The sequence below is a fragment of the Schistocerca serialis genome, chromosome 2, assembly GCF_023864345.2.
Source record: "Schistocerca serialis cubense isolate TAMUIC-IGC-003099 chromosome 2, iqSchSeri2.2, whole genome shotgun sequence".
In the NCBI taxonomy this organism is placed as follows: domain Eukaryota; kingdom Metazoa; phylum Arthropoda; class Insecta; order Orthoptera; family Acrididae; genus Schistocerca; species Schistocerca serialis.
The window spans coordinates 210756952-210784416 of NC_064639.1; the positions used below are offsets into that span (position 1 = coordinate 210756952).

The 27465-nt window shown below is 46.0% G+C and overlaps 1 protein-coding gene and 1 non-coding gene across 4 annotated transcripts in view; one reads left to right on the forward strand and one right to left on the reverse strand.

Moving 5' to 3' along the window:
• LOC126456947 (disks large 1 tumor suppressor protein) overlaps positions 1-27465 on the forward strand; it is a 908459-nt gene that overhangs the window by 848802 nt on the left and 32192 nt on the right. For all 3 annotated transcript variants that reach the window (XM_050092881.1, XM_050092883.1, XM_050092882.1), the window contains one exon: positions 26797-27010. In XM_050092881.1, the coding sequence (XP_049948838.1) occupies positions 26797-27010 (214 nt within the window). The remainder of the gene's footprint in view (positions 1-26796; positions 27011-27465) is intronic.
• Trnaa-cgc (transfer RNA alanine (anticodon CGC)) lies at positions 1830-1902 on the reverse strand. The gene has a single exon. It is a non-coding gene; the product is annotated as a tRNA-Ala (tRNA).

Here is a 27465-nt window from a genome sequence, read left to right on the forward strand (position 1 = left end):
GAGCTCCTGTGTATAGCCCCCTTGCGGGGTTGGGCCACCCTTCTCCGTCGTGACACATTCGCCCGCGACTGAGGAAAAAAAGAGACAGCAAAATGAAACGGGATCGTTTCTCACGTGCAGTGCCTGGTCTTGTCCTTCTTCTCGTGGCGGACCCGGCGAAAGCACCATCGACTGTAGGGAGTGCCGTGTCGGGGTCACGTGGAGGTCACCGCGGTTAGGCGGGACTGTGGGAAGGGGCAGGGAGGGAGGGAAGATTAAGGGAAGAGCACGGAGAGGTCTGCACCGTGGGAACCGACGCGACCTGCCGCAATAGCGGCGGGCGAGACAGCTTGGGTGCGTGCGTCACCCCTTATCAATACTCAGCGGCCACGTGTTGCGTTCCCACTGGTGCACGTGACACGCCGCTACACCGTATGGCGCCTCCTTTAGTTAACCACACCCCCGCCGTCTCAGCCTAGACTCGAGAGAAGAAGGACGAATACGTTATGTTCGAGTATAATGACTTTTCTGGAGACTAGAAATCTACTCTGTAGGAATCAGCATGGGTTCCGAAAAAGGCGATCGTGCGAAACCCAGCTCGCGCTATTCGTCCACAAGACTCAGAGGGCCATAGACACGGGTTCCCAGGTAGATGCCATGTTTCTTGACTTCCGCAAGCCGTTCGATACAGTTCCCCACAGTCGTTTAATGAAAAAAGTAAGAGCATATGGACTATCAGACCAATTGTGTGATTGGATTGAAGAGTTCCTAGATAACAGGACGCAGCATGTCATTCTCAATGGAGACAAGTCTTCCGAAGTAAGAGTGATTTCAGGTGTGCCGCAGGGGAGTGTCGTAGGACCGTTGCTATTCTCAATATACATAAATGACCTTGTGGATAACATCGGAAGTTCACTGAGGCTTTTTGCGGATGATGCTGTGGTATATCGAGAGGTTGTAACAATGGAAAATTGTACTGAAATGAAGGAGGATCTGCAACGAATTTTCACATGGTGCAGGGAATAGCAATTGAATCTCAGTGTAGACAAGTGTAATGTGCTGCGAATACATAGAAAGAAAGATCCCTTATCATTTAGCTACTTTGTAGCAGGTCAGCGGCTGGAAGCAATTAATTCCATCAATTATCTGGGAGTAGGTATTAGGAGTGATTTAAAATGGAATGATCATATGAAGTTGATCGTCGGTAAAGCAGATGCCAGACTGAGATTCATTGGAAGAATCCCAAGGAAATGCAATCCGAAAACAAAGGAAGTAGGTTACAGTACAATTGTTCGCCCACTGCTTGAATATTGCTCACCAGTGTGGGATCCGTACCAGACAGGGTTGATAGAAGATATAGAGAAGACCCAACGGAGAGCAGCGCGCTTCGTTACAGGATCATTTAGTAATCGCGAAAGCGTTACGGAGATGATAGATAAACGCCACTGGAAAACTGTGCAAGAGAGACGCTCAGAAGCCGTTGCGGGCTTTTGTTGAAGTTTCGAGAATATACCTTCACCGAGGAGTCAAGCAGTATATTGCTCCCTCCTACGTAAATCTCGCCAAGAGACCATGAGGATAAAATCAGAGAGATTAAGAGCCCATACGGAGCATACTGACAATCTTTTTCCACGAACAATAAGAGTTTGGAATAGTGGTGGTGGTGGTGGTGGTGGTGGTGGTGGTGGTGGTTAGTGTTTAACGTCCCGTCGACAACGAGGTCATTGGAGACGGAGCGCAAGCTCGGGTTAGGGAAGGAGTGGGAAGGAAATCGGCCGTGCCCTTTCAAAGGAACGATCCCGGCATTTGCCTGAAACGATTTAGGGAAATCACGGAAAACCTAAATCGGATGGCCGGAGACGGGATTGAACCGTCGTCCTCCCGAATGCGAGTCCAGTGTGCTAACCACTGCACCACCTCGCTCGGTGTCTGGAATAGAAGGGAGAACCGATAGAGGTACTCAAAGTACCCTCCGCCACACACCGTCAGTTGGCTTGCGGAGTATGGATGTAGATGTAGATGAGTGAAGGGCTTTACGTTGTAGTTGCACATGTAGCTGCCAATGTTCCCATTTGTGTTCAATGCCGCGGCAAGATTTTGGTAGCCTGCAGTCACGTGGGAAACGGGGATTACCACTTTAGATTTCAAACAGAAGGGCGGTTTCAGAATATCTGTCCCTCCTATTCCCGGGGACACTCGCGTGCTACACCCACAAACACGGCGGGTCACATCACAATTGCTGTTACTGTGTAACGCGGAGCAATGTGTGACGGGGCCGCCGCGAGGTATGTCAATATGATAAATGCTCTGTCGAAGCTGATTTTAAGTGATCAGTGACTGAACTGCGGCAGACGACGCGCCTTATAGCCCTGAAATTAAACTCGTGTCTTAAGATAATCACGAGCTCGTGATGATGTGCAGCGTATTCGAGGAAGCGGCGATCAACAGTCTGGGGCAGAACTAGAATAACGATGGCTTTGTTCACGGCGATTAAAGCTAACCTCTACGAGAAAACTCAAGACAGGGAAAAATCCAGCTTCAGCGCTCAAAGCAAACTGTAATTTCTCGCTACCATCGGTTACCTGAAACTATCCTCACACTGGCTACGCGAGCTGCCGCGCCTGAAACTGCCAGAGAGAAACATGTTTTTCAGACAGGGCTTTGAAGTCTTAAGCGCCGTTATCCTCTGAGTTGGTAAGCGTGCTACAAACAGCGTGCAGAATGGCCTGTAGGTTCAAATGATTCAAATGGCTCTGAGCACTATGGGACTTAACTGCAGTGGTCATCAGTCCCCTAGAGCGCAGAACTACTTAAACCTAACTAACCTAAGGACATCACACACATCCATGCCCGAGGCAGGATTCGAACCTGCGACCGTAGCGGTCTCACGGTTCCAGACTGTAGCGCTCGGCCACTCTGGCCGGCGCCTGTAGGTGGCAGCATAGTGCACATGCACACATACCGTCGCAATATCAGCATAAAGATGGCCGCCCCACTTGCGACTTGCACCAGGGAAGAACAGCGTTCTGTTGTTCTGTTTTTGCGTAGTGAAGGTGTGAAACCTATTGAAATTCATCGACGAATTAAGGTTCAGTACGGTGATGCATGTTTGTCACAGCAGCAAGTCTACGAATGGAGTAGGAAGTTCGCAAAAGGCGTGACTTCAGTGGAAGATGATCCTCGTCCAGGTCAGGTACAACGAGTTCTGACTCCACAGAACATTGCAGCAGTTGAAGCCATAGTGGAGGAAAACCGCCAAGTGACACTGAATGACATTGCAGCATGTTTACAGATTAGTAATGAGTCAGCACACCACATTGTGCGTGATGTGCTTCAGTTTCACAAAGTGTCTGCAAGATGGGTGCCACGGCAGCTGACTCTTGAAATGAGAGAACGACGTGTTGATGCTTGTGAAGAACTTCTTCGGCGCTTTGAACGAGAAGGTGATGGCTTCCTTGGAAGAATCCTTACTGGGGACGAAACCTGGGTTCACTTCTACTAACCGGAAACGAAGAGAGCGAGCAAGGAATGGCACCATTCCTCATCACCAAAACCAAAGAAGTTTCGAACAGAACCATCAGTAGGGAAGGTTATGCTGACACTCTTTTGGGACGAAAAATGCGTCATTTTGGAGCACTGTCAGCAGTGCATCATACACAGATCTCGTAAAAAAAAAAAAAAAAAAAAAAAAAAAAATCATCTGCGGCCTGCAATCAAATCAGAGCGACGTGGATTGCAGTCGGCAGGTGTCCTTTTGCAACATGACAATGCAAGGCCCCACACTGCCCGTACAACAGTTGCAACAATCACAGACCTGCATTTTGAGTGTCTTCCTCATCCTCCATACTCACCAGACATTGCCCGAAGTGATTTCCGTATGTTTGAACCAGTAAAGACGCAGTGGGAGGAAATAAGTTCCGTTTTGATGAAGAGGTGTGCCACGCGGTGCACGAGTGGTTGCGCGGACTACCAAAATAATTTTTTTCTAAAGAAATTTATGCACTTCTAAGCGCTGGAGGACTTGCATTGAGCGTGGGGGAAATTATGTTGAAAAGTGATGCAGCTTTGTACCACTTCTGCACAATAAATAATATTTAAAAAATATTTAAGGTTTTCATGTGACTCACCCTCCAATTTCATGCAGCTATTGGACAACAGCCTTCGTTACTGTGTACTAGAAGATAATATACATATACCATCTTATTGATTTTATGTTATATTTGTATAGCGATGTCGGCATATCATGAAGATCTACTCATCCCGAATTACAACTCTACATTTGAAATGTAGATGATCTTGAGACGGGAATATGCTCTTTCCTATCCTATCCCACTTTTTTGCCATGTTCTTTGGCTCCACGCCTGTTAAGGTAGATAACAGAGTAAATCATTTGTTATCACACCATTTGAAATGATGAACTTGCCTGTTCTATGAACTTGTGAACCTGTAGTACCTTGTCCTTGCGCTTTCTTCTTCTTTTCGTAAGGAAGAGTACATTGGTTGAATCTTCCACTCTTATTGTCCCTTTATAATAAACACATCTCTTCATTAGGCTCTGAGCAACATGGAATTGTATGTTAATCGGGGACCTAGAAACGACAGAGAGGCTCCGTCCCCTCCGCAGTCGCAGTGGTCCACAACGACTACCGCAGTCCACCCCTCCGCCGCCCCACACCGAATCACTCTTTCAGGGTTATCGTGAGGTTCGGCCCCCGGATGACCCCCCCCCCCCCCCCCCCAGGGAACGCGGAGAACTTGTTTGCGCAGGAATCGCCGACAACGTGTAGCTGAGGCGGAATAAGGGGAGCAAGCCCGCAATCGCCGAGGCAGATGGAAAACCGACTAAAAACCGTCCATAGACTGGCCGGCTCACCGGACCTCGACTCAAGTCCGCCGGACGGATTCGTGCCGGGGACCAGGCGCTCCTTCGCATCCGGAAAGCCGCGAGTTAAACCGCACGGCTAACCGGGCGGGCGAGCAACATGGTACGACGTGAAGAAACTAGTGACAGTCTTCCAATACTTCAGTTAGTTTGGGAACAACATGGCAACCAATACCATTTCCAAGTACTTGCTTTGCAGCCTTAGAAGTTGCACATCAGAAAGTCGTACCAGCCATATGGGCGTCCACGCCTCATCAGAGAACACAGTCGGAGTCTTGCCCGGTCTGTGAAGCAGAATGTGCAGCAATATGTGGCCGATCTGACGACAGAGCTGAGACAGTGCTGGTGTAGGCACAGCTGTTTCCAATCACACCGTTCAGCGCACATTACTGGGCTTTTTTTTTTTTTTAAAAAAAAAGGCTGGTACGACTTTCTCGTATTCAGTTAAGCTCCTGAAGATGGGATTTAGATTGTGAAATCCGGGTCGTGAGTGAATGTACTCACATCGAAAAAGTTCAGTTTTATGAAGTTCCATGTTTTCTTAATTTGTTGGTGAGTCATTGCCGTGAAGGCATGAAAAAAAAAAAAAAATTGCACTGTAAGCATCTCGAAGATTTACAACTGCAAGGAGAACGGTGTGAGAGGGAGCACTTGTTTAGTGCGCAGTTTCTGAGGAATGAGTGCGGACAGAGGCGGAACCAAAATACGCGGCACTAATTACTCGCCACTTGTGCCGGCGCGGCCCCGCTTTGAGACCAGACCAGTCCGCCGCGGGCGACCGCCGACGGCCAGGGCGCGCACTTGACCCGTCCGGTCTGCGCTGGTGCCTCTCGTCTCCGGGCGCCCAGTTTGTCTCCCAATTAGTGACCCGGACCCGCCGTCTCCTTCTGGCGGCGCTTCTCGCGTCGTAGCCACCTTCTTGAGACGAAGCACGTCGACAACTCGTAACGCAGAGTCCCTTTTTCATTTTGCGCTACTGTATCGGCGCCCGTTCTACGAACGCGCACGATACACTGACGAGCCAAAGCATCGTGTTGATTCCTCTTCGGAACGCTATAAGGCAGCGATTTTGTGCGGCATGCATTCGTAAAAGTCCTTCGTAGATTTCAGATATTCACACAGAGGTTACGCAATTCCTTAAGTCAGGGCTTCCCAACCTGTGGTCCGCGGACCCCTTAGGGGTCCGCTGGCTCTTTCTATGGGGTCCGCGGCAACCTTTCACCAAATCGTGTAAAGTGATGGAGTAAAATTACTGAATAAAAATGTGAAAATCAAATTTATCACTTTTTTTTTCGTGTGATCCCCAAGCAGCCTTTGCGGTTCGTAAGTGAGAACGCATACATAGTTTAGTGCCGGAGAATGCGGCTTCTCTGATAGACTGTTTTGCAACAATACGGGGGTCGTTTGTGCCCCGGCTCACGGCGCTAGATGCGCTGAAACCTTTTACGCATGCGCGGAGCGAGCTTTGTCGACCAATCACAGCGCTCGCTGGCACGTATGCGGTCCCAGGCATCTTTAAATGTTAAACTTGCTTTGTCAGTGCACTACCTATTTCATAAGTCGATTTTTTACCAGTTTATTACTTCTAACATGGATCGGTGGCTGAAGTCAGGATCACTGAAGAACGGCGCAGTTTCTCCATCACCTTCACAACAAGGGAAGTTTCCAGTTAAAATGAATGAGGAGGGACGACGACCAAAGGAAGACTTTACATACATTTGAACATTTTTCTTCGGATTTCACGAACCGCCTCCCCCCCCCCCCCCCCCCACACACACACACACACACGACTGTTACGAAATATGCGTGCTCCTTACACAGCAGTAGCCAAATATTGGAAGTGAACAGACCATAAGCGGCAGCTTGTCAACAGCGAACAGTTTGGACGTGACGTTGATTGCTCTTGGAGGAAGACAGCTCCCTCGTGAGAAATTTCAATTACCAAGTAATTTTAATCAGGCTATAGTGTTTTGAACAAAATGAGTAAATCCACTAGTAAGTGTCTGGATACAATGGGAATTCAAATTGGATCGTTAATTTCAAGTTGTTTTTATTCATCTCTAAACCAAAGACTATTGATACTTCGAGGGGGCAGGAGGCGGGGTCATTGGGAACATGGCACTTGCATTAAGAAGCTTTCAGTTCCCATGGGTTTCGCTCTGAAATTTAAAGTTACTGTGCTCTTGACTGACTAGGGGTCCGCCATGGATTTTCGACTGAAGAAGGGCTCCGCCAGCTGAAAAGGTTGGGAAGCCTTGCCTTAAGTTACGGATGGTCGTTACTGAGCGTGGAGCTGTCTCCAGGTAGCGCCTCACGTGTGTTCCAACGCGTTCAGATCACGTATATTTGGTGGCCAAGACATCAACTGGAGATCACAGTCGTTCTCCTCAAGCCACCGTAAAACTGTTCTGACCTTGGTGACACTGACAGTTACCCAGCCAAAGCCGTCGGGGATGACACTGAGCATGAAGCGAGGTATGTGGTCCGCAGGTATGTGGTCCACAGTTGTCATGGTTTCTTCGATTACTACCGCAGGTCCGTTGGAAGCACAGGCGAATGACCCCATGGGCCACATCCGTGGCGCGGTGCACGTATCGCCTGGATGACGGCGTTTCAGGACACGTCCATCGACCGGGTGTAAGAAGAAACGCGATTCATCTGACCAGACGTCACGTTTCCACTGATATAGAACAATCGTAATTAATGATGTTCCGTCAACATGGGATCACGTAGGTATTCGGGGCCCCATGTTCAACACTGTGCGCTGAACGCTGTGCTCCGAAGCACTTTACCTGCGCCGTCATTGTGCTGTGTTGTTAGGTCTGCCACAGGTTGCTGCCTCTCCTACTTTACAGAGCGGGCAAACCTGCAACCTGCACGTCCTCTGATTAGGCGTGGCCGTGCAACATCATGACACCTACTCGCGGGTTCCTCACACTACAATCGCTTTCCACGACATTAGCACGCGAGCAGCTATCCAGCTTCTTCGTTTCCGATATGCTCATTCCCAGGCGCTGGGACATAACAGTCTGTCCTCTGAAACTTCCTGGCAGATTAAAACTGTGTGCCGGGCCGAGACTCGAACTCGGGACCTTTGCCTTTCGCGGGCAAGTACTCTACCAACTAAGCTACCCAAGCATGACTCACGCCCCGTCCTCACAGCTTTACTTCTGACAGTACCCGTCTCCTCACTTGCCCGCAAAAGGCAAAGGTCCCGAGTTCGTGTCTCGGCCCGGCACACAGTTTTAATCTGCCAGGAAAGTTTCATATCTGCACACACTCCGCTGCAGAGTGAAAAATCTCATTATGGTTTCTGTCCTCTGTCAGAGCCGTTTATGAGAGTGGATATCCCCATTTGCGGCCTGTTTAGTCGCTTGAATGAATCACCATTCGTCTCTGCTCCGCTTAAACAGTTTCCTTACCGCCTGCCATCTCGACAACGCCACCAGGCGGAATCAAATCTCGCGGTGGACAGTGGTCATAATGTTTTGGCGTATCAAAGTGTATTAGGGCACTTTATATTCTCTTCAGAGTGTTCATGCAGTGGTTGTGTTGTGATCTTCATTCCGAATGCTGGTCTGATGTTATTCTCCATGCTAGTTTTTGAGGCGTTCAGCGTGGCTTGTAATAAAGGCTTTTCTTCTTATGTGTACAATAGGTGTGTGATAAAGTAGGTCGAACCAAGTCTCTATAATACAGGTTTTGTTGTTTGTCTCCTATTGTTAGGTGAAATATACTTTAGTGCTCACGCTACTACAGGTTTTTAACAATTTTCGGTTCCATTTCCGATTTTGTACTGTCTCTCATTCAGATCTGTTTTCCGCTGGAACTATATTTAGTTACCCCGTACGATGCAGGATATTTTTCCAAAGCCTTTAAAAAAAATGAATGTGTTCATTGTGTGCTTTCACTGCCTATAGTAGTGCCAGTTGTCTTTTATTTGTGTTTTGATGATTGTAGGCCTTTCAGCTTCCGTTAATTTGTTGTGTGCCGCTGAGTGTGGTGGGGGAAGGTAGTGGGAATAAGGAGGGAATTTGTAAATTGGTAGAAGAATTGGTTCCGCTCACACGATTACGTGCACGAGCGTGCGTGTGTGTGTGTGTGTGTGGGGGGGGGGGGGGGGGGGCAGCATTACGGAGTGCACATGCATGGTTTTTTAAAAGAATGGAGCTGATGGATGCTCATATCTCGATGTAGGCGGGACAGTAAACTTTATCCTTGTATATATAATGTCGACATGGTTTCAGAAGTTTGCAGTTTCATGGGAATCTGAAGTACGTTATTGCAATGCCTGTGCAATATCATTTTTATCTGCCGATACCAGGGTAGAGACTTTCGATTAAATGTTTTCCCTCTATGGGAATTACAGTAAGTGAAAGAGTGCAGGTTAGTGACACATGGATGACGACATTCGAAGTTTGGGTCCGGCCGTGAAGCGTGCACGGATAGCCGAATGGTAAGCCGAGCGCTCGCGGCAGGCAGGAAATCAAGGGGTCCGGCACAAATTTCCAGTTTCGTGATTCCAGTCTACAGGTGGTGGTTGCCCGGATTCTCACCTGCTAATACATTTCCTGAATCTGAAATAACTGCAGGTCATCTGAAATTTTAAAATTGCTGACGCTGCTTCACGAAAGCTCATGCTGCGTCAAAAGTTACGCAATGAAATATGCTCTTTGTGGCTTTTCCCGAGTAAGGCAGAAGAAATCTTTAAGCCACGAGGTATACGTTACCTTCTAATAATTTGCTATCTGCAGTGAAATTATTTTATAGAGACAAAACGAAGAGCTTATTGACAATATTATTTGTTAGGAACGACCTTTTCGATTTTGACACAAGGTTTTTTTTTGTATCAGTAGACAGTAGTTACTGGACAAGGAGAACTTGAAAAAGAAGTTAACTTCTAATGATGCGCAAGAATGTCCTGAAATAGTTAACATTCTAAAGTGCGCTCATTTCAAAGGAACCTGGTCTAGAATCTATCTGTTCATATTTTCTGCGAAGCGGGTTCCCAGTAGGATCTGCGCTCGCGTAAGACAGTCAATAAAACAAAATTATCTCGTCGCACACAGATCCAATAAATAGGCGCCAAAATGACAGATATTCGTTCATATCAGACAGCTCTTGAGGTTAACCCACGACTAAACGACTCGCTAATTTAAGCAATTGTAATTCGAGTATGAGTATGGAATAGAGACAGACACAAATTACTCTTATTTAAGAGTGATATATTTTTCTTTCTTTACCAGAATTATTTCTGTGAGGGACAGAAATCCGATTCATACTTCTGTAGAATTAAATAAAGCAAAGAGATCGGTTCATACCTCGTTTGGTTACCACGAGTACGCAGCTCCAATCGGAAGGCACCTCTGTTCGCTCGCTGGACCGAAATTTTATCTTTTTAGTTGGTCCACCTTCTTTCGAGAACTTGAGTAACAACTTAAATAGCTACCGATATATATATATATATATATATATCTGTCGCTCGCGCGCGTGCTATCGGTCGACATGCCCACTAAATCCCGAAATACTGGCCCCACAGCATTCTCCAGTGTCGGATCGGGAGAGAAGAGAAAGGAGGAGAGCAGGGCACGGAGGTATGTGGAACCCAGCACCGCTTGCTATCGCCACCTGCCACTTGTTTAGTTAATCTGGACTGGTTCGTAGCGAACAGCTTAAGACGCTCACCTCGTGGGGATGTTGTCGGTGGCGGGACATTCAGCATTTGTCGGTGGGGAAAACTATGTGACGCTCGTAGCTTTGTAACCTAGTTTCCAGTCAGGTGTTCCACATTTCGACACACATGTTGTAAGAAGTGAGAAAAAGAGTGGCCTCGGTAGAGAGGCGAATTTTTAATTATACGTGAAAAACGAATTCGTAGATTATATAAACTACTGAACAACGTTTGAATTCTTTAAATCTGTTGGTCACAGAAGATAAGTGGTTTAATTTAATTACGATGTATTTGCAACTCAGGGAACTGGTCTTCAGACGATTAGTATAGTTAGGAGTTTAAACAACTTCGGCAATGTTTAATCTAGGCGGTAAAATACTTTTAATAAAAAAAGACAGAACACTTGCGATTAGGGCTCGCGCACTGAGGGTTCCGTACAAATGTAATTACGTATACAGATGATGATGATGATGATGATGATGATGATGATGATGATGATGATGATGATGATGATGATCGTTGAGAGGGAAGGCTAGGTTAAAACAGAGACTGAAGAACCCATAGCCGACCGAGACGCTATCCCGCGACCTCTCGGTTTCCAGGCACGCGCCTTGGTGCTAGTCCACCAGGCCCGTCGTGTATTTGGACAGTCATTTATAGGTTTCAGTGAGCTAGTTTGCGAGCATCAAAATATGTCAAATACATGGCCGTATCTTTTGACTGCATTGACTTAGAAACTTCAATAATTTACAGCGCCAAGGGGCCATAGACCTTAGTTTTTGACATAAATAGCTCCTCCACTGGTTCCGGTTTGAAGTGTCCTACCCTCATAACGGTGTATGTCGTAACACGATGCCTCAACACGTGTAGCAGTGGTCTGCCACTTGACATGGCGCCCCACAGACATTTCACATAATCAACTGTCTGTTACTGACGTAGATAAATCGAGTGTAGCTTAGATGGTGTGTTACTTATAAGCAGATTACAAACGTGGCTAACGGTGATTAGGGCGTGAAAGATGTGTATACTGGCTTATTCTTATTCTGGCTATTGTATTGCTATTAGAGGTTTGTATATGAAGTAATGTCTGCATATAATATGATTTATACAGAAATACTGATTTCCTTTGGTTGGTCATCACAGTCTAGGTATAGTCGAATAAAAACACGATTTCCAGCAGCCTTACTGGCTGGTTTAGTGTTCTAGCTCGGCGATTCACATATGGATATGTCCACATATGTTATTGAAAATGAGCTTAAGCTCTAAACTACCCAATAGAGCTAATTGAAGTATTTTGACCCAACACCTTCGTGAAAATGTCTTTCTTTGTTTACAGAAATTCTGGAACTCCAGAGTGATTCCTTCCGTCGATTTGATACGATTTGTACAAGCAGCACCTTCCGCAATGCTCGACTGTCCCTTGTGTGTCAGTACGTGAGATCTGTCTGGTCTTCGTTTAGGTGCGGTTGTTCTTACGCTGTTCCACTTTTCAATCACATCACCTATATTCGACTTGGGCAAGTTAAGATGGGTTGAAATGTCCATGATGGATTTGTTAATAAACTGTTGCCATTGACTCGTCACGTTCGAAGTCAACGAGCTCTCCAGATCTTCACAGTCTGCTGTAACTTCTTCTCTACTCACAACACACTACTTCCCACCTCCTTGCATGCTGGTGATGGTCGCCTGTCGTGACGTTCAGGGATCAGTTCCGCATTACGTAGTGGTGTCTCGATACTTACTCAGATACTGTATATTCTTTTCCTGTCGACGTTAAAATATTTCTCTTTTTCCGAAACAATTTTCTTGCTATTGTCAGTCCACATTTTATATCCTCTGTACTTCTACCATCGCCAGCTGTTTTGCCGCCCAAATAGCAAACAGATTCTACCACTTTTAGTATCGAATTCCTAATTTCTCTCAACATTAAGGTAATTCGGCTACACCACATTACTCAAGTTTCACTGCTGTCGATGCTCATCGTATAACCTCTTCTCCTGGCCTCTATCCATTCCTTTCAGCCGATCTTCCAAATCCTTTGCAGTCAGGTTACGCACACGCACACACGAAGTCCTCGATAATAGCTAGATCTCTGCGTGGAAATCCAAACACAGTTCCTGATAGCTCCCGCAACGAGTCCAAGTCCGTTATCGTTGTTGTCAACTGTGCACATGTCAGAAGCCCAAGTAATGACAACCGAGTTCCAGTGCAGAGAGTCCGTACGGTATCAGTCGACCTGGCTTGCTAATTTACGCCTTCCTTCTACAAACCACTGTGAAGTGATGGGAAAGGGCGGTTCCCATTGTGCCACATGTTAGTTTCTTCGTTCCATTAAAGTGTGGAGCTGAGGAAAAAATAATTGTTTTATACCTCTCTGGGTGGTCAGTCTAAAAATTTCTTTGGTTTCTTACGGGAATGCGGACTGATATGAAATCACCGTCTATATTTGGAGAAATATGCTGTGGGCGCTATAAAGTGTAGATGTTTTAGACAGCTGCCAGGGAGGTGTTCGGCTGGTCGTTACGCCGACCTCACACGGGACGAGTTAGTTAACGTTGAGGTGAAGCTGTAAAAGTTCTGTGACGTCACGTCCTGCTATTTCGCGTTGAGTTATTTCGTCACGTGAAATGCAAAATAAGTTCTGCGCTACTTCGGCAACCTAAAGTAGAACCAGCAGGAAACGAGAAAGCTCTCGTCGCCACAAGCACAATAAGCAGACGCCATACTGCATATGTCATTTTCAGTTGAATCCCATGTGAGATGTTTTTTTGTTATAATACACCCAATGAATATATGCCCTTTCTAAGCACAAGCACAATGAGGATCTATAGAAAACACGTCATTATTGGTACGAAGTGTTGCAATAAAATGACGGGAAACGTCAAATTGGTAGTTAAGAGTTTTCGCATTATGACACGTGTTACGAAAGTAAGATATTTTAAGGCAACAGCGCACTGAAGATCAATCAAAGTCCCGTCGTTCTTGATAGGATTTGTTAAAATTATAATGCCAATTAATAGCATGTCGGGGATTAAACCCTTTGTTAAATTATAACATGAAATAGGTCGTCCATTGTAGTGTAATTGGTTGAAGCTACGATACAGTGTGTAGCGGGTTCGCATCCCTGTGTATTCACTCTCTCTCTCTCTCTCTCTCTCTCTCTCTCTCTCTCTCTCTTTTTTCTTTCTTTGTTTCTTTCTTTATTTCTTTATTTTCGTCCACCTTTGCGTTTCTTGAAACATTATGGAACTTTCTTGTTAAATTAATAGAAATAATTTCTGTATTACTCGATGTTAAGTAAATATAAGTGCACTGTGGCACAGGAGTTACTTTGTCCGAATTTCTGAAGTTTTATAAGCAGTTGTCCGTACGGACTGTATATGGAACTTTCTGTTTTGGCTTATAACATGTCCATGGCACAGGAGTTACTTTGTCCGAATTTCTGATGTTTTATAAGCGGTTGTCCGTACTGACTGTATATGGAACTTTCTGTTTTGGCTTATAACATGTCCATGTACATTAAAGGCTTTATTTATGTCTGCTACAGACAAAACATCATGTCTATCATATGGACAAGGGAGGAAATTTGTGTCTTAATAGAGCTGACGTAAGGACATTACGCTCATCAATTTTCTTAAACAGTCTGTGTGGTTTCCGAGCCAAATAAGTCCGACAAATGCCACTCGAGAGCGCTGGGAGCGTAGATCATATTAACCAACTCATCCCGTGCGAGGACGGCTTACACCGAGCCGAGGAGCTTGGGTTTCGCCTACGTAGATAGGCAGCCCGATCAGCGCGCGAACCTGGCTGACTGCCGACGTGCGTGCGTTAAGGCGTACTCCCACAGCACGTTATAATTTCCTTTGCAAATGGCAAGTTCTGAAGAATCTATCATCTGTTTTATCTACGACTTTGCCTATTTCATTTCATATCTTCAAAAATTATTACACTCAGATATTCGCATGAATTGACTGATACTAATTATTATTCGTAGATAGCGTCGTCATTGGATGCAAGTTTCTTTTCCGGAAATTTGTGGTAGGGTCTTATGGGAGCAAACTGCGAAGGTCATCGGTCCGTAAGCCAACACATTGCTTAATCTAACTTAAACTAACTTACGCGATGGACAAAACACACACACACACACACACACACACACACACACACACACACACACACACACACACACATGCCCGAGGGAGGACTGGAACCTCCCACGGAGGGAGCCGCACGGACCGTGACAAGGCGCCCTAGACGACGCGGCTACCCCGCGCGGCGCAAGTTTCTTGGTCTTTGCGTGTGCAGCTCACGTAGCTCACGTTTTTCAGGATTTCCACGGATCTCTTCTGTGGCGTAGACAAACCTGTCACAATTCGTCCTGCCGTTCTGTGTACACGTTCAGTATCTCTTGTTAATCCTACGTGTGTGCGAAATAATAGAAACCCACAAATAGTTTAGAGCTACAAACCGGCGGGTCGATGGAATATTGGATGACATTGGAACAGATGGGAGCTGGAAACATTCACATCGTTTAAAATTCCTTGAATGGCGAGGAGGAGGAGGAGGAGGAGGAGGAGTAAGCGTACTGATATCTGCCCTGAAGCAGCGCCCTGCCGCGTTAGAGCTGAAGCAAGCAAGCAAGGCAGCAGGAGGGGCGAGTGGTGTGACGTCACACGTGACTGCAGTGGGACGAGGGCCCTCGTGTCTTGGCTAACAAGGCGCCGTGCCGCCACTCGATAAGGCGCCGATGTTGCAGGGTGCAGGCGAAGACGGTGCTTTACGTGGGCTGCATGCTGCGTCCGCTGCTCACGAGATCCCGCTACTTGACGGCTAGCCCCCGCTCGTCAGTCTTGTCATATTGCCGACACTATAAAGGCACAACTCGTCTTTCTGTATCTGTATGTACGTCAGGGTCCGTTCCTTTCGGGCTTTCCATTTGGGCTTGACAAGTTACTGGAAGGAACCGTTCCACGTGCAGATGTGCTGTGTATGTCACCAGAATGTTGCGGCTACATCAGGCGTATGATGGCGTTAGTGTAAACTCGAGCCGTCCCTTAAGTTCCTTTCAGGCGAGCAACTTCCCTGTCTGTCGACTACTCGTGGCACGTGTCTACTGCAGCGCTCCTGGCATTTTATTCCTGTACTCAGACTCGCCTGCCACGAGTGTTCGTTTCAGTTTAGATATCAGCAACAAAACCTCGTATGTTGTGAGAGCTGTGAAAGTTAGGTTATAAACGACAACCCGTTTTACGAAAAAATAGAAATACTGTAACATAATGTTGGGAAAAGCAACGATAATAGTAAGCTGAGAGGTGATCAGTCATAGCATACCTTCTAATATCGTGTCGGATCTCCTTTCGCCCGACGTAGGGGAGCAATTCGACGTGCCATGGACTCGGCAAGTCGTTGGAAGTCCCCTGCAGAAATTTTCAGCCATGCTGCCTCTATAGTCGTCCATAATTGCGAAAGACCGCTATGGTCGCAGGTTCGAATCTTGCCTGGGGCATGGATGTGTGTGATGTTCTTAGGTTAGTTAGGTTTAAGTAGTTCTAAGTTCTAGGGGACTGATGACCTCAGAAGCTAAGTCCCATAGTGCTCAGGGTCATTTGAACCATTTGAGCCATAATTGCGAAAGTGTTGTCGGTGTGGGATTTTGTACACGAACTAACCTCTCGATTGTGTCCCGTAAATATTCGACGTGTGGCCCAACCATTTGCTTGAATTGCCTAGGATATATGTCAATTATTCGCGAACAGTTATGGCCCGGTGATATGGCGCATTGTCATCCGTAAAAATTTAGTAATTGTTTGGGAATATGAAGTCAGTGAATGGTTATATGTGGTCTCCAAGTTGCCGAACATAACAATTTGAAGTAAAAGATTGGTTCAGTTGGACCAGAGGGCCCTGTCCATTCCATGTAAACACAGCCCACGTCGTTATGGAGCCACCAACCGCTTGCAAAGTGCCTTGGTGACAGCATGGATACATGGCTTCTTGTGGTATGCGTCACGCTCGAACCCTACCATCAGCTCTTACCAAATGAAATCGAGGCTCATCTGACCAGGCTACGGTTTTCCAGTCGTCTTAGGTCCAACTGATGTGGCTCAGGAGAGACGCTGCAGGCGATGTCATGCTGTTAGCAAAGGCACTCGGTGTTGGTCCTCTGCTGCCATAGCCTATTAACGCCATATATCGCCATACAGTCCCAACGGATACGATCGTCGTGCGTCCCACATTGATTTCTGAGGTTATTTCACTCAGCGTTGCTTGTCTATTAGCTCTGACAACTCTACACACACACCGCTGCTCTCGGTCGTCAAGTGAAAGCCTTCGGCTACTGCATCGTCCATGGTAAGGGTTAACGCCTGAAATTTGGTATTCTCGGCACAATCTTGACACTGTGGATCTCGGAACATTGAATTCCCCAACGATTTGCGAAATGGAATGCCCCATGTGTCTAGCTCCAACTAACATTCCGCGTTCAAAGTCTGTTAATTCCCGTCGTGCCGGCACAATCACGTGGGAAACGGTTTCACGTGAATCACTTGTGTACAAATGAGAGCTCGGTCAATGCATTGCCCTTTTACATGTTATGTTCGCGATACTACCACCATCTGTATATTTGGATGTCGCTATCTGATTACTTTAGTCACCCCAGTGTAAAAAGTCGCATGACCTCGAAGGACAGATTCTGCCGCTTAACTGGAAAGGTTTTTTCCTGTCTTAAGTTCCCGCAGGCACCTTTTCTTCGCGAAGTATGAGGGTTATGTGGGCAAGTGTAGCTATTAAGTGTACGTGACGGTAATATGAATGAGTGTATGGAGTGAAATGTCACGTTCGTGATGGAGATGATGATACCAGGGAGATGGTGAAACTGAGTGCCGGCAGGTCGGTGTGGCCCAGCGGTTCTAGGCGCTTTAGTCTGGAAGCGCGTGGCCGCTACGGTCGCAGGTTCGAGTCCTACCTCGGGCATGGATGGATGTGTGTGATGTCCTTAGGTTAGTTCGTTTTAAGTAGTTCTAAGTTCTTAGGGACTGATGACCTCAGATGTTAAGTCCCATAGTGCTCAGAGCCATTTTTTTGGACCCAGTGCCGGCACGTAGCCTACTCGTCTCGAATAGCCAAGCTTAACATCCCCATCCTACGGACGGATCATAATCAATAGTGCAGCATGAAACACTCCGAAGAGGTTTGTAGTTTAATCCAAGACTTCGACCCTAAGGCTGGTGATCAGGGGCTTAACGTCACCATCCCTCGTGTCCCCTCTGCCGTCAAGGCAAAGAAGGGCAAGGCAAAGGGAAAATGTTGTCGACAGCACGCGGCGTACCCGAACGGTCACCCATCCAAGTACTGGCCACGCACGACAGTGCTTAACTTCGTTCATCGTTTGTTACGGACCAAACCAAAATTCGTAGCGGATATTCCTGACAAAAGATTGTGTGGTAAATTCTCTACACTCCTGAGAATTGAAAAAATAAAGAACGTGCCAGCCAAACATCTACATTTCTGTATTCTAAAAAAATATATTTACAAACACGTCAAATAATATTTAGATTGCAGTAAATAGCGCCTTTTTACTTTAACGTTTTTTTTTTTTTTCTCCTCTGTAAGAGCCAAATAACGTTGAAAATTATTTTCTCGTTAAATAGAGCTCACTTTTTCACTGTTGAACAATTTTCATTAAGGGACGTTAATGTATTTGCGTCGTTATTGGTGCAGAGCGCAGGCTTTCTTTTGTCCGGGTATTTTAAAATACAAATATCCTTTTATTTTCTCTTGCGTGAGGACAATAGTAGGAAAAATATCAGACCCTAGTGAAACGTTTACAGTATGTTATGAAAACAAGCAAACAAAAAAATAAAGACAAAGGAGACCCACAAGCACAACATCCGTAACTGTAATAATGTTGGTGTAAGCTCAACCGGAATAGGTTAGCCTACGACGTCAGCATAAGACGTCACCGTCCCTTGTTCGTGCCCATGCGCGAACTGCAGCGTACTCAAGATACTACAATTGCACACTCGCTGTCCCACTACGCGGTGTGTGGCTGATTTACGCACAAGTATGTGACGCGCACTCATGACGAGTGGCCGATTTTGACCAGGAAATCGCCCATTTAAAACGGGCTCTAAGCTACCTATACATATTCCATTTAACTGCGCAGTTCACTATGAACGATGTCATTTACAGGCGATGAAGTGCTCGAATACTGGAGACAACCGCGCATTTCAGGCATGCCATTTGTCTGCCATATGGAATGTAGTTCATATTGTAATCGTACAAAACGAAATAAATACAAAATTTTAAAGGCGGCCACGTAATATGTTTTAAGAGAAAAACAAAACTTGTGGAACCAGACATGAGTCGTGAGTGTGTAGTAAAGAAAATAAACAATCTTCAATCCTTTTGAATGTTGGGCTCCATAAGGTTCCCTTCATGATAGAAATCTGCCAAAGCAGTACTTCTACATACAGCATGTATCGCTTAGAAAAATGCACCGATAATGACTGATGGCAGTCGAAATCGATTTGCAACAAGATAAATAGTTTGTTTCCGCGACTGATTGCTACATTCTTTATCATTTTAATCTTCAATCCGTTTATCGGAAAAAATTAAAGAAGCAACACAGCAGCAGTCACACAAAAAACTTGCAGGTCTCTTGATTTACATTTATCATCATGAACATTATTCGGAAAGCTAGAACTGAAAATGAAACTGAGGGTAAAACTGAAAGTGCCGGACACACCTGTATTGCAGATAACTAACCAGTTAAACTCAAGCCGTGTGTAGTTATAGACACGCATTTAAGAACATAACAGCATCTCACAAGTTAATTGACGCCGAATGACGGACGATAATCAGCGAAAAACGCGTGTATTACGGTATCTACATCTGCATGATTACTCTGCAATTCACATTTAAGTGCTTGGCAGACGGTTCATCGAACCACAGTCATACTATCTCTCTACCATTCCACTCCCGAACAGCGCGCGGGAAAAACGAACACCTAAACCTTTCTGTTCGAGCTCTGATTTCTCTTATTTTATTTTGATGATCATTCCTACCTATGTAGGTTGGGCTCAACAAAATATTTTCGCATTCGGAAGAGAAAGTTGGTGACCGAAATTTCGTAAATAGATCTCGCCGCGACGAAAAACGTCTCTGCTTTAATGACTTACATCCCAACTCGCGTATCATATCTGCCACACTCTCTCCCCTATTACGTGATAATACAAAATGAGCTGCCCTTTTTTTGCACCCTTTCGATGTCCTCCGTCAATCCCACCTGGTGAGGATCCCACACCGCGCAGCAATATTCTAACAGAGGACGAACGAGTGTAATGTAAGCTGTCTCTTTAGTGGATTTGTTGCATCTTCTAAGTGTCCTACCAATGAAACGCAACCTTTGGCTCGCCTTCCCCACAATATTATTTATGTGGTCTTTCCAACTGAAGTTGTTCGTAATTTTAACAACCAGGTACTTAGTTGAATTGACAGCCTTGAGAATTGTACTATTTATCGACTAATCGAATTCCAACGGATTTCTTTTGGAACTCATGTGGATCACCTCACACTTTTCGTTATTTAGCGTCAACTGCCACCTGCCACACCATACAGCTATCTTTTCTAAATCGCTTTGCAACTGATACTGGTCTTCGGATGACCTTACTAGACGGTAAATTACAGCATCATCTGCGAACAACCTAAGAGAACTGCTCAGATTGTCACCCAGGTCACTTATACAGATTAGGAACAGCAGAGGTCCCAGGACGCTTCCCTGAGGAACACCTGATATCACTTCAGTTTTACTCGATGATTTGCCGTCTATTACTACGAACTGCGACCTTCCTGACAGGAAATCACGAATCCAGTCGCACAACTGAGACGATACCCCGTAGGCACGCAGCTTGATTAGAAGTCGCTTCTAAGGAACGGTGTCGAAAGCTTTCCGGAAATCTAGAAATACGGAATCAACTTGAGATCCCCTGTCGAAAGCGGCCATTACTTCGTGCGAATAAAGAGCTAGCTGCGTTGCACAAGAACGATGTTTTCTGAAGCCATGCTGATTACGTATCAATAGATCGTTCCCTTCGAGGTGATTCATAATGTTTGAATACAGTATATGCTCCAAAACCCTACTGCAAACCGACATCAATGATATAGGTCTGTAGTTCGATAGATTACTCCTACTACCCTTCTTAAACACTGGTGCGACCTGCGCAATTTTCCAATCTGTAGGTACAGATCTATCGGTGAGCGAGCGGTTGTATATGTATGCTAAGTAGGGAGCTATTGTATCAGCGTAATCTGAAAGGAACCTAATCGGTATACAATCTGGACCTGAAGACTTGCCCGTATCAAGCGATTTGAGTTGCTTCGCAACGCCTAAGGTATCTACTTCTAAGAAACTCATGCTAGCAGCTGTTCGTGTTTCAAATTCTGGAATATTCCATTCGTCTTCCCTGGTGAAGGAATTTCGGAAAACTGCGTATGTCGAAGATGACGCTAGAATTCGGGTTTGCGAGGTTAAGTGTCTGGTGTGGATCGTCAGCATCGCAGAGACAAGACTTCCAATTGCGTAGGCTTCCGCACAGAGCCATCATAAGTGTTTGACGAACGACTGTGACCTCGCCTCTGCAGAGCCACACAGGGAGAGCAACGATCGACTGGAAGTCAGAGCGTCGCTAATTTGAAAATTGTGTGTGTGTGTGTGTGTGTGTGGGGGGGGGGGGGGGGGATAGGAAGTCATTTCTACCATGACTGTGCTAATACAAATGGACTGCATAAGCTTCAGTTCCCGATGACCGATTGATGTCCCTTTGCTGACACTTCGACACAGGGCTCAAGGATCGTCATTGGCATGTCGCCGGGAACATCGTCAGTGGACTGTCGAACAGTGGAGGTGTGTAGCAAGGTTCTGTGAATCCCGGTTTCAGTTACGAGTGTGCGACGTATACCCTATGAAACTATGCAGTCTGCGTGTCAGCAAGTGTGGGTCCCTGCAGGTGGCGGTTCAGTTACGGTCTGGGCTGTGATCATATGGTCGGAATCAGGCCTCATTGTCCGGCTGCAGAAACCAATGACAGGCTGGCCGGAGTGGCCGAGCGGTTCTAGGCGCTACAGTCTGGAACCGCGCGACTACTGCAGTCGCAGGTTCGAATCCTGCCTCGGGCATGGATGTGTGTGATGTCCTTAGGTTAGTTAGGTTTAAGTAGTTCTAGGGGACTGGTGACCTCGGAAGTTAAGTCCCATAGTACTCAGAACCATTTGAACCAATGACAGTTGGGTATTACAAGGGCATTGTTGCAGACCCATCTGCATCCCTTTCTGTCATTAGAGTAGGCCGGTAGAGATGTTTCAACAGGACGATACGACATTTCCCTGCTCTTTGATTGCACGCAGGTAGCTTTATTGACACTGCAGTGACATCATGACCATGGCTTGGCCCCACAGGCAACCCGATCTAGACCCAATGAAGAGTCCATAGAAGCCTGTCGATTCCCGTGTACGCTCAATGAACTCCAAACCAACTACACAAGAACAATTATTCTGGGTAGAACTGCAAGACGACTGGACCAGTATTTCTCCATAACGATTCCAACACATGGTAGAGCCCATTCCTTCAAGTTTTATTACATTTCTCACTGTTTGCGGAGGAGCAATTCGCTATAATCCTCACATCCAATGCCGTCCCAAAAATTTTGGCTACCCGGTACATCATAACCACGAGATCTTCCACAAACTAAACTGCATCTACAGGCCCTGACGGGTCCATAGATAACGACCGACCGCCGTGTCATCCTTTGCCAATGGCGTCATTGATGCAGTATGAAGGGACGTAGGTCAGCACACACATCTCTCGGTCGTTGTAAGTGACTTGTAGCCGCACTACTCAAGTAGCTCCTCAGTCTTACCACGAGGCTGAGTGCAACCCGTTCCAGTCCCTCCACCAAGGAAAAATCCCTGACATTACCGGGAATCGAATTCGGGCCCTGTGCATGGCAGTCAGCCGTGCTGACAACTCAGCTCCGGTGACGGTCTCTGGCTTTCACAGGCCTTATGAGCTTACCTCGGATTGTCGGAATTTATTCAGTGTTGTTACGACGTGATCTGGGTGGTTGCGTAAAACTTTCCTGTATTGCAATATAGTGCTACGTATGGAGAAACCTCATGAAAAAAGAGAGCGTCTATGTTTAATCGTCTTTTTTGTTAATTTATTACTCACTCGTTTATGAAAAGTCCCCCCTCCCCCCCCCCCCCCCCATATGTCAGTACCACCGACCCACAGCGAAGCAAATTAAAGTTAAAAAATAACGTTGAAATCTGCCGCGAGCCAGACCAAAGAGCGTACATATTCTTGTTGGCTTGGCTGCGAGAATAGCAGTCTCTGATCGAATACTATTGCGTTAACTATTTTTTGGACATCAGTAGAAGGGTTTAGAGTTAGAAATTCTATAACTTTTTATTTGCACGAAAACATTACCTTTCTCACTTAAAATGTCTTAGTAATTTCAGTCTCCTTTTTCATATGCAACGCTAAGGCAAGTCAGCTTTAAGTGCATGAAAAATGAACATCTCAGCGTCATACATAGGTGTCTAATTTTCGTGAAAGAATAATTCGAAGTTCTTTTTATACATATATTTTACACTTTAAGAAAAATCCACACTTACATGAACCGTACCGCAACTGAACCAACAAGACAAGTCATATAGTGAACACGTGCGAACAAGAAGAAGCTCACGAACGTTGTAAGTTTTCGTTTGTATACTGTTAGTACAGAGCTTACATAAAACATGCAGAACTCTTTGTTTTTAAATAATGTTACTCTTATTAGTTTTAAAATTATTTTTCTTCTCTTTCTCATGCAAACTCTTCATGTGTACATTTTCTGTTCGGAATAATTTATAAACATTTCTGTTTTACGTAATTTTACGTCTTGCTTTAGGAAGGCTTAAAAGATCGGTTACACATTATGGAAAAGCATTCTACACGAATGATTTACCGAATCTTTTTCTGATGAAGTACAACTCCAGTTTGTTGCCTGATAATCGTTTCTTTTTCTAGAAGCCATGTGGGTCGATATTGTGACTGCGGTCTCTCCGAGACCAGGTGCGCTTACACAGGGAGAAATTTCTTCGGCGGGAAAGTTGCTCGGACTGACATCGCGCACTGATTACACGCGTCAGCTTTGTTTGCTGTGTTGCGTCGGCATTCATTTGGGCCGATCACGTCTGTCACAGCAGCGCGCATACATGGTAAGCCAGCAGTTACGTGGATCTAATTACTGAAGCCTAATGAAACATAAATCTCCTTGGGGGGGGGGGGGGGGGGGGAGGGAGGGGGGGAAATACCCACATTCATGCTGCGGCCTATACAGAGTGATTCATGCTGCGGCCTATACAGAGCGAGCTGTATTGCGAGGCGATAAACAAACATCCGAAAAATTATTCTGCTGTGCGCTCTGGCCGCTTAGCTTGCTTAAATACTCGTGCATTGTCTCTCACGAACACACACTTACGAAATGCGTTGACGTAGTTATATGTTCTCCGGATATCACGAGCATCTGTTGAGAAACGTACACTACCTGATCCTATGCAATGCAGAACTGACCTATAGGTCCCACGAGAGGTGGTAAGTATTTTGTTGTCTCTGTAGAAGCAGTAACAGCAGAATTTGTCGGTTAGGAGAGCTCAAATGACTTCGAACGTGGACTAGTCAATGGATGTCACGTGATTAACAATCGATCAGGGACATTTGTCAACCCTACTAAAACTGCTCGAGTCGACTGTTGTTGATGTGACTGTGAAATAGAAACGGGAAGGAACAAGCACAGCTAAACAGAGACCAGGGAGGATTCAGGTATTGACGAACAGGGACCGTAGAGCATTGCAGAGGGTGGTTGTGAAAATCACATTAATCTGCGGAAAGAATCACTACTGAGTTCCAAAACGCTACCAACAGTCCAGCCAGCACAATGTGCGTAGGGAGTTAAAAAGAATGAAGTACAGTTGTAGAGGAGCTACTCATAAGCCGCACTTCTCTGTCGTAAGTGCTAAGCGACACCTGAAGTGATGTAAAGTGTGTCGCCAGTGGACAGTGGATGACTCGAAACCCGTGGTTTGGAGTGATGACTCACGCTATGCCCAGTGGCAATGAGATGGAATGGTTTAGGTTTGGCCAGCGCCCGGGAGCATGTTATCTGCAGCCATGAATAATGCCAGCAATGAAGTACGGAGAACGTAATGTCACGGTACAGAGGTGTTTTCGGGGTTAGGTTGTGGTCCCCTTACTGCGCTGCAGAAAAAGGTAAATGTGGAAGGACCTCAAAACATTTTATTGTACTGCGTACAGTAGAGGAACACCTCGGAGATGGTGGTTCTCTGTATCATCATGCCAATGCACCTTGTCTTAAAGTAGCACCTGTAATGCAGTGGTTTGTGGACAATAACATTCCTGAAATGGACTGGCGTGCCCAGAGTCCCGACCTGAACCCAATGGAACACCATTCGGATGAGTTAGAACGTCTATTTTACTCCAGACACAGACCTCCAGGATCCAACATCACTACCTTTTTTGGTTTGGGGTCTTGAGGAAGAAGGGGGTACCGTTCCTCAACAGACATTCAGAAGTGTCCCCAGCACAGTTCAAGTCGTCAGAAGGCGGAGGTTGGAAACACGACTTATTAATGTCCACTGATAGGTGTTGGTACCCCTCTAATCAGATAGTGGATACGATATACCGCGGGCAAATCTAAATTATCTGTACGAGCACCGGCGACGGTATCAAGACCCACAAATATCTCAACTATTCTCCCACAGCTTCTTAATAGAGGTAAGCTTCAGCATAAGACAAATGCAGTACCACATGTACGATAATGACGGCGGCAACTACAATGCTGTTAACAACAGAAACCACAGTCATTAACGGGATATATACAAAATCTGGAATAAAATCACACACGTAGGGGTGTAGATGTTCATTCCTACGATACTAGCAGTTGAATACTATGCACTGACATAATGCAGACATGCGATACATTATAGACGCATGAATCACATATGACTGGAGTGCAATGAATAATGAATTTCGCAAATTCCGATTACCTGTATTAAATAATTACGTAGCCCTTGTGCGATGCTGTGGATGAGATGCCATGTATTATTCGAGGATTAATTACTATCGATAGTTAAAAGTTAAGCCGGTTTCAGCTAGTACAACTATACGTTGTCAAATGTCCCTGGAGTAGTGACGCGGGTTGAAATTTTGCGATTGACCTTTCATTTGTGAATAGTTTTCAAGTGAAAGAAGTGCAGTAATTACAGTTTGTGAGGTTCCATTTCGTTGCTCGCTTCGCCGACGATTATTTCTCTGCTTGTCGGTGATGGACTGTTTCATCATTAGTATTATGATATATCAAATGTGTGTGAATTCCGAAGGGAGCAAACTGCTGAGGTCATCGGTCCCTAGACTTACACACTACTTAAACTAACGTATACTAAGAAACACACACACACACACACACACACACACACACACGCACACGCACACGCGCGCGCACCCTTGCCCTAAGGAGATCTCGAACCTCCGGCGAGAGTTCAAATGGTTCAAATGGCTCTGAGCACTGTGGGACTTAACATCTGTGGTCATCAGTCCCCTAGAACTTAGAACTACTTAAACCTAACCAACCTAAGGACATCACACACATCCATGCCCGAGGCAGGATTCGAACCTGCGACCGTGGCAGTCGCTCCGGCGGGAGTGGCCGCACTATCAGTGACATGACGCCTCTAACCGCGCGGCCAACATCACCATCATCATCATCACTTTCTGCGAAACTTGTTCCGCGGAATACAATGTGGGAAACGCTGCTGTATAGAAATCTTTCAATTGTGGCGCCTCTGGTACTTCTCTCACTTTGGCGCCACAAACGTCGGCTTGTGTCAATTGTGTCTTAAACCGACCTGCAACTACTGCTCCTATTTCATATAACTCTTATAACTGTAGCCTGGTTTCTGGACAAATTGTAGTTAACCTTTAGCTCCCTGCTCCTTACGCAACTAGAAAGAGTGTATTCTGGTCAACTCTGTCAAAAACTTTCTCAAAATCTACAAATGCTGTGAACGTGATGCTACTTTCTTCGGCCTATCATGTAAGATCAGTCGCAGGCTCGGTGTTGTATCTTTTCCCGAGCATGTTGGACGCAGCGCTATTTACTGGCTGGACCGTAAACCTGAGAGATGGTTTTTTTGCGTGTGTTTGCAGGGAGGTGCGCACGGTGGTGCTGAACAAGGGCGCGAGTGGCCTGGGCTTCAACATCGTCGGCGGCGAGGACGGCGAGGGAATCTTCGTGTCGTTCATCCTGGCCGGCGGCCCGGCCGACCTCAGCGGCGAGCTACGGCGCGGGGACCAGATCCTCAGCGTCAACGGCGTCAACTTGCGCAATGCCACGCACGAGGAGGCCGCGCAGGCCCTCAAGGTGAGCCTCAACCGCTGGACGCGCTGCCTTCTACTCACAAAAAAAAGGGAGCATTCTCCGTAGAAGAATCTCGGAGCATAAGAACATCCTCTGGAGGAAGTTCTCGATTTCGTACGAATAAAGCCTTCGAACCATATTCCCTGATGAGCGAGTTCCTTCTCACTGCTTAACCTCCTCCTCGAGAAGGTTGTCTGTGTGTGTTTGTACCACGTCCGGTACAGGACACATGCGTAATCTCAAATTTCATTCAACTCACTCAGACAGACAAATTATTCAACGCACAAACAGAACTGGCCTCATTGTGTCCCCGAAGAGTTGGACTGTGTTTCGATTTTAGTTTTACTTTCCCTAACAAATTATTAAGACGATTACAGGCAGTTCACGGAAATGCATTTTCTGACGATGTTATCGAATTTATGACGTTCGGGAAACTTTTTATTCCAATTGAGCAAAAA